The 15229-nt window shown below is 55.2% G+C and overlaps 1 protein-coding gene across 2 annotated transcripts in view; it reads left to right on the forward strand.

The window, feature by feature from the left end:
• Positions 1-14468, forward strand: part of LOC140395987 (sulfotransferase 1C2-like) — a 150114-nt gene extending 135646 nt beyond the window's left edge. For both annotated transcript variants that reach the window (XM_072484021.1, XM_072484020.1), the window contains exons 6-8: positions 4721-4815; positions 12713-12893; positions 14312-14468. In XM_072484021.1, the coding sequence (XP_072340122.1) occupies positions 4721-4815; positions 12713-12893; positions 14312-14424 (389 nt within the window). In that variant the 3' untranslated portion in view covers positions 14425-14468. The remainder of the gene's footprint in view (positions 1-4720; positions 4816-12712; positions 12894-14311) is intronic.
• The last annotated feature ends 761 nt before the right edge of the window (positions 14469-15229 follow it).

Raw genomic sequence — 15229 nt, forward strand, 5'->3', positions numbered from 1 at the left:
CAGAGTAAAGCTCCCTCTACACTGTCCCCGTCAAACACTCCCAGGACAGGTACAGCACGGGGTTAGATACAGAGTAAAGCTCCCTCTACACTGTCCCCATCAAACACTCCCAGGACAGGTCCAGCACGGGGTTAGATACAGAGTAAAACTCCCTCTACACTGTCCCCATCAAACACTCCCAGGACAGGTACAGCACGGAGTTAGATACAGAGTAAAGCTCCCTCTGCACAGCCCCCATCAAACACTCCCAGGACAGGTACAGCACGGGGTTAGATACAGAGTAAAGCTCCCTCTACACTGTCCCCATCAAACACTCCCAGGACAGGTACAGCACGGGGTTAGATACAGAGTAAAGCTCCCTCTACACTGTCCCCATCAAACACTCCCAGGACAGGTACAGCACGGGGTTAGATACAGAGTAAATCTCCCTCTACACTGTCCCCAACAAACACTCCCAGGACAGGTACAGCACGGGGTTAGATACAGAGTAAAGCTCCCTCTGCACTCTCCCCATCAAACACTCCCAGGACAGGTACAGCACGGGGTTAGATACAGAGTAAAGCTCCCTCTACACTGTCTCCATCAAACACTCCCAGGACAGGTATAGCACGGGGTTAGATACAGACTAAAGCTCCCTCTACACTGTCCCCATCAAACACTCCCAGGACAGGTACAGCACGGGGTTAGATACAGACTAAAGCTCCCTCTACACTGTCCCCGTCAAACACTCCCAGGATAGGTACAGCACGGGGTTAGATACAGTGTAAAGCTCCCTCTACACTGTCCCCATCAAACACTCCCAGGGCAGGTACAGCACGGGGTTAGATATAGAGTAAAGCTCCCTCTACACTGTCCACATCAAAAACTACCAGGACAGGTACAGCACGGGGTTAGATACAGAGTAAAGCTCCCTCTACACTGTCCCCGTCAAACACTCCCAGGACAGGTACAGCACGGGGTTAGATACAGAGTAAAGCTCCCGCTACACTGTCCCCATTAGATACTCGCAGGACAGGTACAGCACGGGGTTAGATACAGAGTAAAACTCGCTCTACACTGTCCCCATCAAACACTCCCAGGATAGGTACAGCACGGGGTTAGATACAGAGTAAAACTCCCTCTACACTGTCCCCGTCAAACACTCCCAGGACAGGTACAGCACGGGGTTAGATACAGAGTAAAACTCCCTCTACACTGTCCCCATCCAACACTCTCAGGACAGGTACAGCATGGGGTTAGATACAGAGTGAAGCTCCCTCTACACTGTCACCATCAAACACTCCCAGGACAGGTACAGCACGGGGTTAGATACAGAGTAAAGCTCCCTCTACACTCTCCCCATCAAACACTCCCAGGACAGGTACAGCACGGGGTTAGATACAGAGTAAAGCTCCCTCTACACTGTCCCCATCAAACACTCCCAGGACAGGTACAGCACGGGGTTAGATACAGACTTAAGCTCCCTCTACACTGTCCCCGTCAAACACTCCCAGGATAGGTACAGCACGGGGATAGATACAGAGTAAAACTCCCTCTACACTGTCCCCGTCAAACACTCCCAGGACAGGTACAGCACGGGGTTAGATACAGAGTAAAGCTCCCTCTACACTGTCCCCATCAAACACTCCCAGGACAGGTACAGCACAGTTTTAGATACAGAGTAAAGCTCCCTCTACACTGTCCCCATGAAACACTACCAGGACAGGTACAGCAAGGGATTAGATACAGAGTAAAGCTCCCTCTACACTGTCCCGATCAAACACTCCCAGGACAGGTACAGCACGGGGTTAGATACAGAGTAAAGCTCCCTCTACACTGTCCCCATTAGACACTCCCAAGACAGGTACAGCACGGGGTTAGATACAGAGTAAAACTCCCTCGACACTGTCCCCATCAAACACTCCCAGGACAGGTACAGCACGGGGTTAGATACAGAGTAAAGCTCCCTCTACACTGTCCCCATTAAACACTCCCAGGACAGGTCCAGCACGGGGTTAGATACAGAGTAAAACTCCCTCTACACTGTCCCCATCAAACACTCCCAGGACAGGTACAGCACGGAGTTAGATACAGAGTAAAGCTCCCTCTGCACAGCCCCCATCAAACACTCCCAGGACAGGTACAGCACGGGGTTAGATACAGAGTAAAGCTCCCTCTACACTGTCCCCATCAAACACTCCCAGGACAGGTACAGCACGTGGTTAGATACAGAGTAAAGCTCCCTCTACACTGTCCCCATCAAACACTCCCAGGACAGGGACAGCACGGGGTTAGATACAGAGTAAATCTCCCTCTACACTGTCCCCAACAAACACTCCCAGGACAGGTACAGCACGGGGTTAGATACAGAGTAAAGCTCCCTCTGCACTCTCCCCATCAAACACTCCCAGGACAGGTACTGCACGGGGTTAGATACAGAGTAAAGCTCCCTCTACACTGTCCCCGTCAAACACTCCCAGGACAGGTACAGCACGGGGTTAGATACAGAGTAAAGCTCCCTCTACACTGTCCCCATCAAACACTCCCAGGACAGGTCCAGCACGGGGTTAGATACAGAGTAAAACTCCCTCTACACTGTCCCCATCAAACACTCCCAGGACAGGTACAGCACGGAGTTAGATACAGAGTAAAGCTCCCTCTGCACAGCCCCCATCAAACACTCCCAGGACAGGTACAGCACGGGGTTAGATACAGAGTAAAGCTCCCTCTACACTGTCCCCATCAAACACTCCCAGGACAGGTACAGCACGGGGTTAGATACAGAGTAAAGCTCCCTCTACACTGTCCCCATCAAACACTCCCAGGACAGGTACAGCACGGGGTTAGATACAGAGTAAATCTCCCTCTACACTGTCCCCAACAAACACTCCCAGGACAGGTACAGCACGGGGTTAGATACAGAGTAAAGCTCCCTCTGCACTCTCCCCATCAAACACTCCCAGGACAGGTACAGCACGGGGTTAGATACAGAGTAAAGCTCCCTCTACACTGTCTCCATCAAACACTCCCAGGACAGGTATAGCACGGGGTTAGATACAGACTAAAGCTCCCTCTACACTGTCCCCATCAAACACTCCCAGGACAGGTACAGCACGGGGTTAGATACAGACTAAAGCTCCCTCTACACTGTCCCCGTCAAACACTCCCAGGATAGGTACAGCACGGGGTTAGATACAGTGTAAAGCTCCCTCTACACTGTCCCCATCAAACACTCCCAGGGCAGGTACAGCACGGGGTTAGATATAGAGTAAAGCTCCCTCTACACTGTCCCCATCAAAAACTACCAGGACAGGTACAGCACGGGGTTAGATACAGAGCAAAGCTCCCTCTACACTGTCCCCGTCAAACACTCCCAGGACAGGTACAGCACGGGGTTAGATACAGAGTAAAGCTCCCTCTACACTGTCCCCATTAGATACTCGCAGGACAGGTACAGCACGGGGTTAGATACAGAGTAAAACTCCCTCTACACTGTCCCCATCAAACACTCCCAGGACAGGTACTGCACGGGGTTAGATACAGAGTAAAGCTCCCTCTGCACTGCCCCCATCAAACTCTCCCAGGACAGGTACAGCACGGGGTTAGATACAGAGTAAAGCTCCCTCTACACTGTCCCCATCAAACACTCCCAGGACAGGTACAGCACGGGGTTAGATACAGAGTAAAGCTCCCTCTACACTGTCCCCATCAAACACTCCCAGGACAGGTACAGCATGGGGTTAGATACAGAGTAAAGCTCCCTCTACACTGTCTCCATCAAACACTCCCAGGACAGGTACAGCACGGGGTTAGATACAGACTAAAGCTCCTTCTACACTGTCCCCATCAAACACTCCCAGGACAGGTACAGCACGGGGTTAGATACAGACTAAAGCTCCCTCTACACTGTCCCCGTCAAACACTCCCAGGATAGGTACAGCACGGGGTTAGATACAGATTAAAACTCCCTCTACACTGTCCCCGTCAAACACTCCCAGGACAGGTACAGCACGGGGTTAGATACAGAGTAAAACTCCCTCTACACTGTCCCCATCCAACACTCTCAGGACAGGTACAGCATGGGGTTAGATACAGAGTGAAGCTCCCTCTACACTGTCCCCATCAAACACTCCCAGGACAGGTACAGCATGGGGTTAGATACAGAGTAAAGCTCCCTCTACACTCTCCCCATCAAACACTCCCAGGACAGGTACAGCACGGGGTTAGATACAGAGTAAAGCTCCCTCTACACTGTCTCCATCAAACACTCCCAGGACAGGTACAGCACGGGGTTAGATACAGACTAAAGCTCCTTCTACACTGTCCCCATCAAACACTCCCAGGACAGGTACAGCACGGGGTTTGATACAGACTAAAGCTCCCTCTACACTGTCCCCGTCAAACACTCCCAGGATAGGTACAGCACGGGGTTAGATACAGAGTAAAACTCCCTCTACACTGTCCCCGTCAAACACTCCCAGGACAGGTACAGCACGGGGTTAGATACAGAGTAAAACTCCCTCTACACTGTCCCCATCCAACACTCTCAGGACAGGTACAGCACGGGGTTAGATACAGAGTAAAGCTCCCTCTACACTGTCCCCATCCAACACTCTCAGGACAGGTACAGCATGGGGTTAGATACACAGTAAAGCTCCCTCTACACTAACCCTGTCCTTGGCTTTGGGAACAGGGAGAAACTCGGTGGGATCTTACTGTGCCTGTTCTTGCTCTGTTGCAGTGGGCTGGGGTTCCTGGTACGACCATGTGAAGGGATGGTGGGAAGCGAAGGACAAACATCGGATTCTCTTCCTCTTCTATGAGGATATAAAGGAGGTAACGGCAGTGGGAGGGACCGAGTGTGGAGGAGGATGAGTGTCCGAGGGTGTGGGAGAGAGAAAGAGACAGTGAGTGGGAGAGATAGAGAGAGGGAGGGACAGAGGGAGAGACAGAGAGAGAGAGAGAGAGAGACAGAGACAGAGATAGACAGAGAGAGAGAGACAGAGCGAGGAAGAGACAGAGAGAGGAAGAGACAGAGAGAGCGACAGAGGGAAAGACAGAGTGAGAGAAACAGAGCGAGAGAGACAGAGTGAGAGACAGAGAGAGAGGGAGAGAGAGAGAGACAGAGAGAGAGAGACAGACAGACAGACAGAGAGTGCAGAGAGAGAGAGAGAGAGAGAGACATAGAGAAAGACAGAGAGAGAGAGGCAGAGAGAGAGAGACAGCGAGAGAGAGGCAGAGAGAGACAGAGAGAAAGACAGAGAGAGAGAGGCAGATAGAGGGAGAGACAGGAGAGAGACAGAGAGAGAGACAGAGAGAGACAGTGTGTGATGAACGGTTACTGCCTTATCATCATGTAAGGTGATGTCCCCTTTAAGACCAGGCTTGGAACGCTGGGGACTCCGCCTCAGGCTCCGCCCATCTGGGAGCCATACATAAAGGCCTGCCTCATGGTCTGTGTAACAGTCAGCTCTCGTCCATATCTGTAGCTCAGTTATTAGCCTAATAAAGCCTTCTTTACAGTTTAATCTCTAAGCATCATTATTGAGGGTACCTCAATTTTTAGGCTAAACTAGATTCAGGATGGACGCAGGCCTAAAACCAGAGAAGCTCAATCTGGAAGCACGAACGCCGGAGGCAAAGGAAATTTTTAAATACTGGCTGCGGTGCTTCGAGGCCTACCTGGACTCCGCAGAGACTCCCGTCCTGGGGCCACGCAAGCTGCGCCTACTCCACGCCCGGGTGAGTCACAGAATCTCCGCCACGCTCGAAAAGGCGACGACTTATGAGGAAGCGATTGAGTTGCTCCGCAAGCGGTTTGTCAAACCCGTCAATGAGGTGCACGCCCGGCATCTGCTCTCTACCTGCCGGCAGCGCTCGGGGGAATCGCTCGACGAGTTTGTTGCTGGCCAGGGACTGTGACCATCAGGATGTGACAGGGGAAGTCCATATGAACCTGCACATCAGAGATTCTTTCGTGTCCGGCATCCGCTCGACCTACATCCGGCAGCGACTTCTCGAAAACGGGGCAAAAGACCTCCAGGAGACGCTAACGCTCGCCTCCTCGCTGGAGGTGTCCCGACGTAACTTGGGTACATACCCCGCGGACTCTGCCAGCCCCCCCGGACTTCCTCAGACTCGCCCGTATTACAGGCCTGCGCCACGCGGCAACCCGCTCACCATGGGGGCACACCTTGCTACTTCTGCGGGCAGGGCCAGCACCCACGCCCACGCTGCCCAGCCCGCTCCGCGATCTGCAGCGACTGCGGGAAGAAAGGGCACTTTGCGAGGGTCTGCCTGGCCAGACCCAGGGGCCAGCAAAACAAAGAACAGCCGGCCCGAAAATCAGGCTCTCAGGCCCGCAGGCCTCGCAATGCGGCTGCGCACCGACCCGACACGTCCTCTTCTGATGCGTCATCAGCCTCGTGCAAATCATGGGAGCGGCCATCTGGTCGGTGGCCATCTTCTCGACCCGACACGTGCGACCAACGGCAGCGGCCATTTTACGACTCCGACTACCCGCGACTGGGTGCGATCACCCTCGATTAAACTCGGCCAAAACACCTGCAGAACTCCATGGTGCAGGTCCAGGTCAACGGGCACGACACTGCATGCCTCTTCGACTCCGGGAGCACGGAGAGCTTTATCCACCCCGAAACGGTAAGGCGCTGCTCCCTACGCACCCATCCCACATCCCAAACCAAAGCGCTCGCATCCGGGTCCCACTCGGTACAAATCACGGGGTACTGTATTGCGGATCTCTCGATCCAGGGTGCCAAATACACCCGTTTCAAATTTTATATCCTCACTCACCTCTGTGCCCCCCTGCTGCTCGGACTGGATTTCCAGTGCAGCCACCGAAGCCTGACACTGAAGTTCGGTGGACCCTTGCCCCCCTCACGGTGTGCTGCCTTGCGACACTGAAAGTCGCAACCCCCTCGCTATTCGCTAACCTCACTCCCGACTGTAAGCCCGTCGCCACCAGGAGCCGGCGCTACAGTGCCCAAGATATGGCTTTTATCAAGTCAGAGGTCCAGCGTTTACTGGGAGAGGGGGTCATCGAGGCTAGCAACAGCCCTTGGAGAGCGCAAGTGGTGGTAGTCCGGTCCGGGGAGAAGAAACGGATGGTCGTGGATTATAGCCAGACCATAAACCACTTCACGCAGCTTGATGCGTACCCCCTTCCTCACATCGCGGAAATGGTAAATCGGATCGCCCAATACCGAGTCTTTTCCACGGTCGACCTCAAATCTGCCTACCACCAGCTCCCCATCCGACCAAAAGACCGCCCCTATACTGCCTTCGAAGCAGCCGGCCGGCTCTTCCACTTCCTCAGGGTCCCCTTTGGTGTCACAAATGGGGTCTCCGTCTTTCAAAGGGCGATGGACCAAATGGTGGACCAGTACGGTTTGCGGGCTACATACCCGTACTTGGACAATGTCACCATCTGCGGCCATGATCAGCAGGACCATGACGCTAACCTCAAAAAGTTCCTCCAGACCGCCCGAGCCCTTAACCTGACCTATAACGAGGGCAAATGCGTTTTCCACACCACCCGGCTGGCCATCCTCGGTTATGTCGTGGAAGACGGGGTCCTAGGTCCCGACCCCGACCGCATGCGCCCCCTTAAGGAACTCCCTCTCCCCCGCAGCCTCAAGGCCCTCAAATGGTGCTTGGGGCTTTTCTCCTATTACGCCCAGTGGGTCCCCAAGTATGCGGACAAAGCCCGCCCACTCCTAAAGACCACCACTTTTCCCCTCTCGGCTGAGGCTCAATTGGCCTTCAACCGCATCAAGGCCGACATCATCAAGGCCGCCATGCACGCGGTGGACGAAACCATCCCTTTCCAGGTAGAGAGCGATGCATCAGACATCGCCCTGGCTGCTACCCTCAATCAAGGAGGCAGACCAGTAGCGTTCTTCTCCCAAACCCTCACCACCTCCGAGATTCGACACTCTGCAGTCGAAAAGGAGGCACAAGCCATTGTGGAGGCTGTGCGGTGCTGGAGACACTACCTCGCCGGTAGGAGGTTTACCCTCGTCACCGACCAACGGTCGGTCGCCTATATGTTCGATAACACGCAACGGGGCAAAATAAAAAACGATAAAATTTTGAGGTGGAGGATCGAACTCTCCACCTACTCGTACGATATCAAGTATCGTCCAGGGGAGCTCAACGAGCCCCCAGATGCCCTGTCCCGCGGCACATGCGCCAACGCGCAGGAGGACCGCCTGCAAGCCATCCACAATGACCTCTGCCACCCGGGGGTTACCCGGCTCGTCCATTTCATCAAGTCCCGCAACCTACCTTACTCAACCAAGGAGGTCAAGGCCATGGTCAGGGCCTGCCAGGTCTGTGCGGAGTGCAAACCGCACTTCTATCGGCCAGACAAGGTTCGGCTCGTGAAGGCCTCGGGCCCCTTTGAGCGACTGAGCGTGGACTTCAAGGGGCCCCTCCCGTCCACCAACCGTTATGCCTATTTCCTCACCGTGATCGATGAGTTCTCCCATTTCCCATTCGCCATTCCCTGCACCAACATGACCTCAGCCACGGTGATTAAGGCACTGCACAGCATCTTCACCCTGTTCGGTTTCCCCGCTTATATCCACAGCGACCGGGGTACATCGTTCATGAGCGATGAACTGCGTCAGTATCTGCTCATCAAAGGCATCGCCTCGAGCAGAACGACCAGCTATAACCCACGGGGAAACGGGCAGGTGGAGAGGGAGAACGCGACCGTGTGGAAGGCTGTCCTTCTGGCCCTGCGGTCGAGAAATCTCCCAACCACCCGCTGGCAGGAGGTCCTACCCGACGCCCTACACTCCATTAGGTCACTCCTCTGCACGGCCACAAATGAGACCCCTCATGACCGATTGTTTCTCTTCCCCAGGAAGTCTACCTCGGGGTCTCGCTTCCACCTTGGCTGACGACTCCGGGACCTGTTCTTCTCCGGAGGCACGCGAGGAGCCATAAAACGGATCCCCTAGTTGAAAAGGTCCGACTGCTCCACGCCAACCCCAGTTACGCCTACGTGGAGTACTCCGACGGCAGGCAAGATACGGTTTCCCTCCGGGATCTGGCGCCCGCTGGATCCTCCACCACAGACGTCCCTTCCCGCGCCGCTCCCCTGCAGGACCCGTCGCCCCCTACAACACCCCCCCCTCCGGCCCTACCACCCGTTGGTGAGCTCCTACCGTGCTCACCTACCCTTGCGCCCCCCCTTTACACACCCCGCCGGCGCCGGCTCCGCTACCCCCGGCCCTGCCTAGTTCCTCTGCCCCGACCCGGACCGAAGCTCCGACCGCTGTGCTCCCGGATGTGCCCTCAACCGGGACGTCCGTGCCCGCCGCACCACCGCCCGAACTGAGGAGATCGAGGAGGATGATCCGGCCGCTGAGACGGATGGACCTATGATGGCACTTCACCCCCGCCGGACTCCTTTTTAAACAGGGGGTGAATGTGATGAACGGTTACTGCCTTATCATCATGTAAGGTGATGTCCCCTTTAAGACCGGGCTTGGAACCCTGGGGACTCCGCCTCTGGCTCCGCCCATCTGGGAGCCATACATAAAGGCCTGCCTCATGGTCTGTGTAACAGTCAGTTCTCGTCCATATCTGTAGCTCAGTTATTAGCCTAATAAAGCCTTCTTTACAGTTTAATCTCCAAGCATCATTATTGAGGGTACCTCACTGAGAGAGACAGAGAGAGAGAGAGAGAGGCAGACAGAGGGAGAGACAGGAGAGAGACAGAGAGAGAGTGAGAGACAGAGAGAGACAGAGTCAGAGAGAGAGAGAGACAGACAGAGAGAGAGAGACAGAGTCAGAGAGAGAGACAGAGAGAGACAGAGTCAGAGAGAGAGACAGAGTCAGAGAGAGAGAGAGAGACAGAGAGAGAGAGACAGACAGACAGAGAGACAGACAGAGACAGAGAGAGAGAGACAGAGAGAGAGAGGCAGAGAGAGAGTGAGAGACAGAGAGAGAGAGACAGAGTCAGAGAGAGAGAGGGACAGAGAGAGAGACAGAGAGAGAGACACAGAGAGAGAGAGAGTCAGAGAGAGAGAGACAGAGTCAGAGAGAGAGAGTGAGAGAGACAGAGAGAGGGACAGAGAGAGAGAGAGTGAGAGAGACCGAGAGAGGGACAGAGAGCGGGAGTGCAGAGAGTGGGACAGCAATCGGTTCTTGTTGGGACCCCTGACCCCGGGTCTGGATGGCCAGTCACTCCCCCACTGGTCCTTGACCCGGGACTGGATGACCAGTCACTCTCTCATTGATCCTTGACCCGGGACTGGATGACTAGTCACTCTCTCACTGACCCTTGACCCCGGGACTGGATGACTAGTCACTCTCTCACTGACCCTTGACCCCGGGTCTGGATAGCCAGTCACTCTCTCATTGACCCCGGGTCTGGATAGCCAGTCACTCTCTCACTGACCCTTGACCCCGGGTCTGGATGACTAGTCACTCTCTCACTGACCCTTGACCCGAGTCTGGATGACCAGTCACTCTCTCACTGACCCTTGACCCGGGATTGGATGACCAGTCACTCTCTCACTGACCCTTGACCCGGGACTGGATGACCAGTCACTCTCTCACTGACCCTTGACCCGGGACTGGATGACCAGTCACTCTCTCACTGACCCGTGACACGGGACTGGATGACCAGTCACTCTCTCACTGACCCTTGACCCCGGGTCTGGATGGCCAGTCGCTCTCACACTGACCCTTGACCCGGGACTGGATGGCCAGTCACTCTCTCACTGACCCTTGACCTGGGACTGGATGGCCAGTCGCTCTCACACTGACCCTTGACCCGGGATTGGATGGCCAGTCACTCTCTCACTGACCCTTGACCCAGGACTGGATGGCCAGTCACTCTCTCACTGACCCTTGACCCGGGACTGGATGACCAGTCACTCTCTCACTGACCCTTGACCCGGGACTGGATGACCAGTCACACTCTCACTGACCCTTGACCCGGGACTGGATGACCAGTCACTCTCTCCTTGATCCTTGACCCGGGTCTGGATGACCAGTCACACTCTCACTGACCCTTGACCTGGGACTGGATGACCAGTCACACTCTCCTTGATCCTTGACCCGGGTCTGGATGACCAGTCACTCTCTCACTGACCCTTGACCCGGGACTGGATGACCAGTCACTCTCTCATTGATCCTTGACCCGGGACTGGATTGCCAGTCACTCCGTCACTGACCCTTGACCCGGGACTGGATGACCAGTCACTCTCTCACTGACCCGTGACCCGGGACTGGATGACCAGTCGGTCTCTCACTGACCCTTGACCCGGGACTGGATGGCCAGTCGCTCCCTCATTGATCCTTGACCCCGGGTTTGGATCACCAGTCACTCTCCACTGACCCTTGACCCGGGACTGGATGGCCAGTCACTCTCTCACTGACCCTTGACCCCGGGTCTGGATCACCAGTCACTCTCTCACTGACCCTTGACCCGGGACTGGATGGCCAGTCACTCCCTCACTGACCCTTGACCCGGGTCTGGATGGCCAGTCACTCTCTCACTGACCCTTGACCCTGGGTCTGGATGACAAGTCACTCTCTCACTGATCTGAGTCTTGGTCCAGATGGTGAGTCCCTATTTCATTGACCCCGTGTGTGGTTGGTCAGTTCCTCTCTAACTTACCCCTGACCGCAGTTCTGGTTTCTCGGTCCCCCTGTCTCACTGACCCCTGACCCCCCGGTTCTGGTTTCTCAGTCCCCCTGTCTCACTGACCGCTCACCCCGGTTCTGGTTTCTCGGTCCCCCTGTCTCAGTTACCCCTGACCCCCGATCCTGGTTTCTCGGTCCCCCTGTCTCACTGACCCCTCACCCCGGTTCTGGCTTCTCAGTCCCCCTGTCTCACTGACCCCTGACCCCCGATCCTGGTTTCTCGGTCCCCCTGTCTCACTGACCCCTGACCCCGGTTCTGGTTTCTCGGTCCCCCTGTCTCACTGACCCCTGACCCCCCGGTTCTGGTTTCTCGGTCCCCCTGTCTCACTGACCGTTCACCCCGGTTCTGGTTTCTCGGTCCCCCTGTCTCACTGACCCCTGACCCCCGATCCAAGTTTCTCGGTCCCCCTGTCTCACTGACCCCTGACCCCGGTTCTGGTTTCTCGGTCCCCCTGTCTCACTGACCCCTGACCCCCCGGTTCTGGTTTCTCGGTCCCCCTGTCTCACTGACCGTTCACCCCGGTTCTGGTTTCTCGGTCCCCCTGTCTCACTGACCCCTGACCCCCGATCCTGGTTTCTCGGTCCCCCTGTCTCACTGACCCCTGACCCCGGTTCTGGTTTCTCGGTCCCCCTGTCTCACTGACCCCTGACCCCCCGGTTCTGGTTTCTCGGTCCCCCTGTCTCACTGACCCCTGACCCCCCGGTTCTGGTTTCTCGGTCCCCCTGTCTCATTGACCCCTCACCCCGGTTCTGGTTTCTCGGTCCCCCTGTCTCACTGACCCCTGACCCCCCGGTTCTGGTTTCTCGGTCCCCCTGTCTCACTGACCCCTGACCCCCCGGTTCTGGTTTCTCGGTCCCCCTGTCTCATTGACCCCTCACCCCGGTTCTGGTTTCTCGGTCCCCCTGTCTCACTGACCCCTGACCCCCCGATTCTGGTTTCTCGGTCCCCCTGTCTCACTGACCCCTGACCCCCCCGGTTCTGGTTTCTCGGTCCCCCTATCTCACTGACCCCTGAGGTCTCTAACTCCGGCCCATTCCCATCCTGTAGAATCCCAGACGGGAGATCCTGAAGGTGGCCAAGTTCATGGAGAAGGTTCTGGAAGAGGACGTTATTGAGAAGATCGTTCACCATTCCTCCTTCGACGTCATGAAGGACAATCCGATGGCCAATTACACCACCATCCCAACGGGCTTCATGGATCAGAACATCTCCAGGTTCATGCGCAAGGGTAGGTTCCAAGAGTCAAGGTGGGGAGAGGTTGAGGGTGAAATGTTACCATCTGGGGCCTGTGCCCTGACCTCCCCTGTGCCCTGGATCGGGTCTGTGCTGAACCGACCCCTAAAGGGCACTATTGTCAAACCTGGGATTAACAATGCAGCAATTGAAAAGGGTCAATGTGGGGCAGGTAGTTTGGGTCGTTACTGAACCTCATTCTCCCCACCCTCGCACACACAGATGAGGACAGACTCAAGCTGCAATCTCGGCCTATTCCTCATTCAGCTGTTCCCATGGAGATGAGGATTTGTGGGTGGAATGGTTGGGGGGGGGGGGGGGCGGGGTGGCTGTGGAGGAGTGGGGGGGTCGCATTTTCCTTCAACCCCCCACCCAAGGGAGGGGACGAACTGGAATGCCGAAACTCTAGTAACAGAGAATCTAACCATCTCTCCTTGACATTCGAAGGCGTTCCCATCGCTGATTCGCCCCGACTGTCAACATCCTGGGGGTTCCCATTGACCAGAAACTGAACTGGACCCAGCCACATAAACACTGCGGCTCCCAGAGCAGGTCAGAGGCTGGGAATCCTGCGGAGAGCAACTCACCTCCTGACCCCCCCCCAAAGCCTGTCCACCATCTTCAAGGGCACAAGTCAGGAGTGTGATGGGACCCTCTCCAGTTGCCTGGATGGGTGCGGCTCCCAACAACACTCGAGAAGCTCGACACCATCCAGGACAAAGCAGCTCCCGCTCGATCGCCACGCTAACCCCGCCTTCCACATCCGCTCCCCACCCCCCCCACCGACACACAGCGGCAGCCGTGTGTACCGTCTACAAGATGCACGGCAGCCGAGACTTCTTCGACACAGGGCGAGGAGACCGGTTTACCCGGGAGGGGTTTGAAGGGAAAGGGGTAAATAACATCATTAACATGGGAATTACCTCAATACTGTATTTCAACACTCTCTCTCTCTGCCTCACTTTTTCTCTTTCCTTCTCTCACAACCACACTTTCCCTCTCTCGCCCACTTTCACCCTTTCTGTTTCTCTCTCCTATCTCTGCCATCCCTCTTCATTCCCCTCGTACTCTCTCTCCGCTCGCTTACACTCTGAGATCTCGCTTGAATTTGGGTTTCCTGTTTAACTCTGGCTCAATCTCTCACATTCCCTCTGGCTCAATCTCCGTCTCTCCGCCCTCTCTGCCCCGCCCTCTCACTCTCTTTCTCGCTCACTGACGTTCACACTTTCTCTCTCTCTGACTCACATCCTCTCCCTCTCTCTCTCCCTCTCTCACTCGCTCTCTCTGTCTCTGTCTCTCTCTCTCTCTCTGTCCCTCACGATCTCTCTCTCTCACTCTCTCTCTCCCTCTCTCTTTCACTTTCACTCCCTCTGTCTGTCTCTCTCTCTCTCCCCCTCTCTCCCTCTCTCACAGGTGAGGTTGGAGACTGGAAGAATCACTTCACAGTTTCTCAGAATGAAGATTTTGATGAACACTATGCGAGGCAGATGGTTCACAGCTCACTGAAGTTTCGCAACGTTCTGTAACCACTCTGAGCGATAAAGCAAATAAACTTCTCCAATCACCAAAACACAAACTCCGATTATTTCACATCAACTCTGATTCATTATTGAACAGATTACAGATATCGTCCTGAGAGAGACAGGGAACTGAGAGACATCAGTCAGTGTACAGATATCTCCCTGAGAGAGAGGGGACTGAGAGACACCAGTCAGTGCACAGATATCTCCCTGAGAGAGAGAGAGGGGACTGACAGACAACAGTCAGTGTACAGATATCTCCCTGAGAGAGAGAGAGGGGACTGAGAGACACCAGTCAGTGTACAGATATCTCCCTGAGAGAGGGGGGACTGGGAGACACCAGTCAATGTACAGATATCTCCCTGAGAGAGAGGGGACTGAGAGACACCAGTCAGTGTATAGATATCTCCCTGAGAGAGAGAGGACTGAGAGACACCAGTCAGTGTACAGATATCTCCCTGAGAGAGGACTGAGAGACACCAGTCAGTGTACAGATATCTCCCTGAGAGAGAGGGGACTGAGAGACACCAGTCAGTGCACAGATATCTCCCTGAGAGAGAGAGAGGGGACTGAGAGACACCAGTCAGTGTCCAGATATCTCCCTGAGAGAGAGAAGGGACTGGGAGACACCAGTCAGTGTACAGATATCTCCCTGAGAGAGAGGGGACTGAGAGACACCAGTCAGTGTACAGATATCTCCCTGAGAGAGAGAGGACTGAGAGACACCAGTCAGTGTACAGATATCTCCCTGAGAGAGGACTGAGAGACACCAGTCAGTGTACAGATATCTCCCTGAGAGAGAGGACTGAGA

The sequence above is a fragment of the Scyliorhinus torazame genome, chromosome 19 (assembly GCF_047496885.1).
Source record: "Scyliorhinus torazame isolate Kashiwa2021f chromosome 19, sScyTor2.1, whole genome shotgun sequence".
Lineage (NCBI taxonomy): Eukaryota > Metazoa > Chordata > Chondrichthyes > Carcharhiniformes > Scyliorhinidae > Scyliorhinus > Scyliorhinus torazame.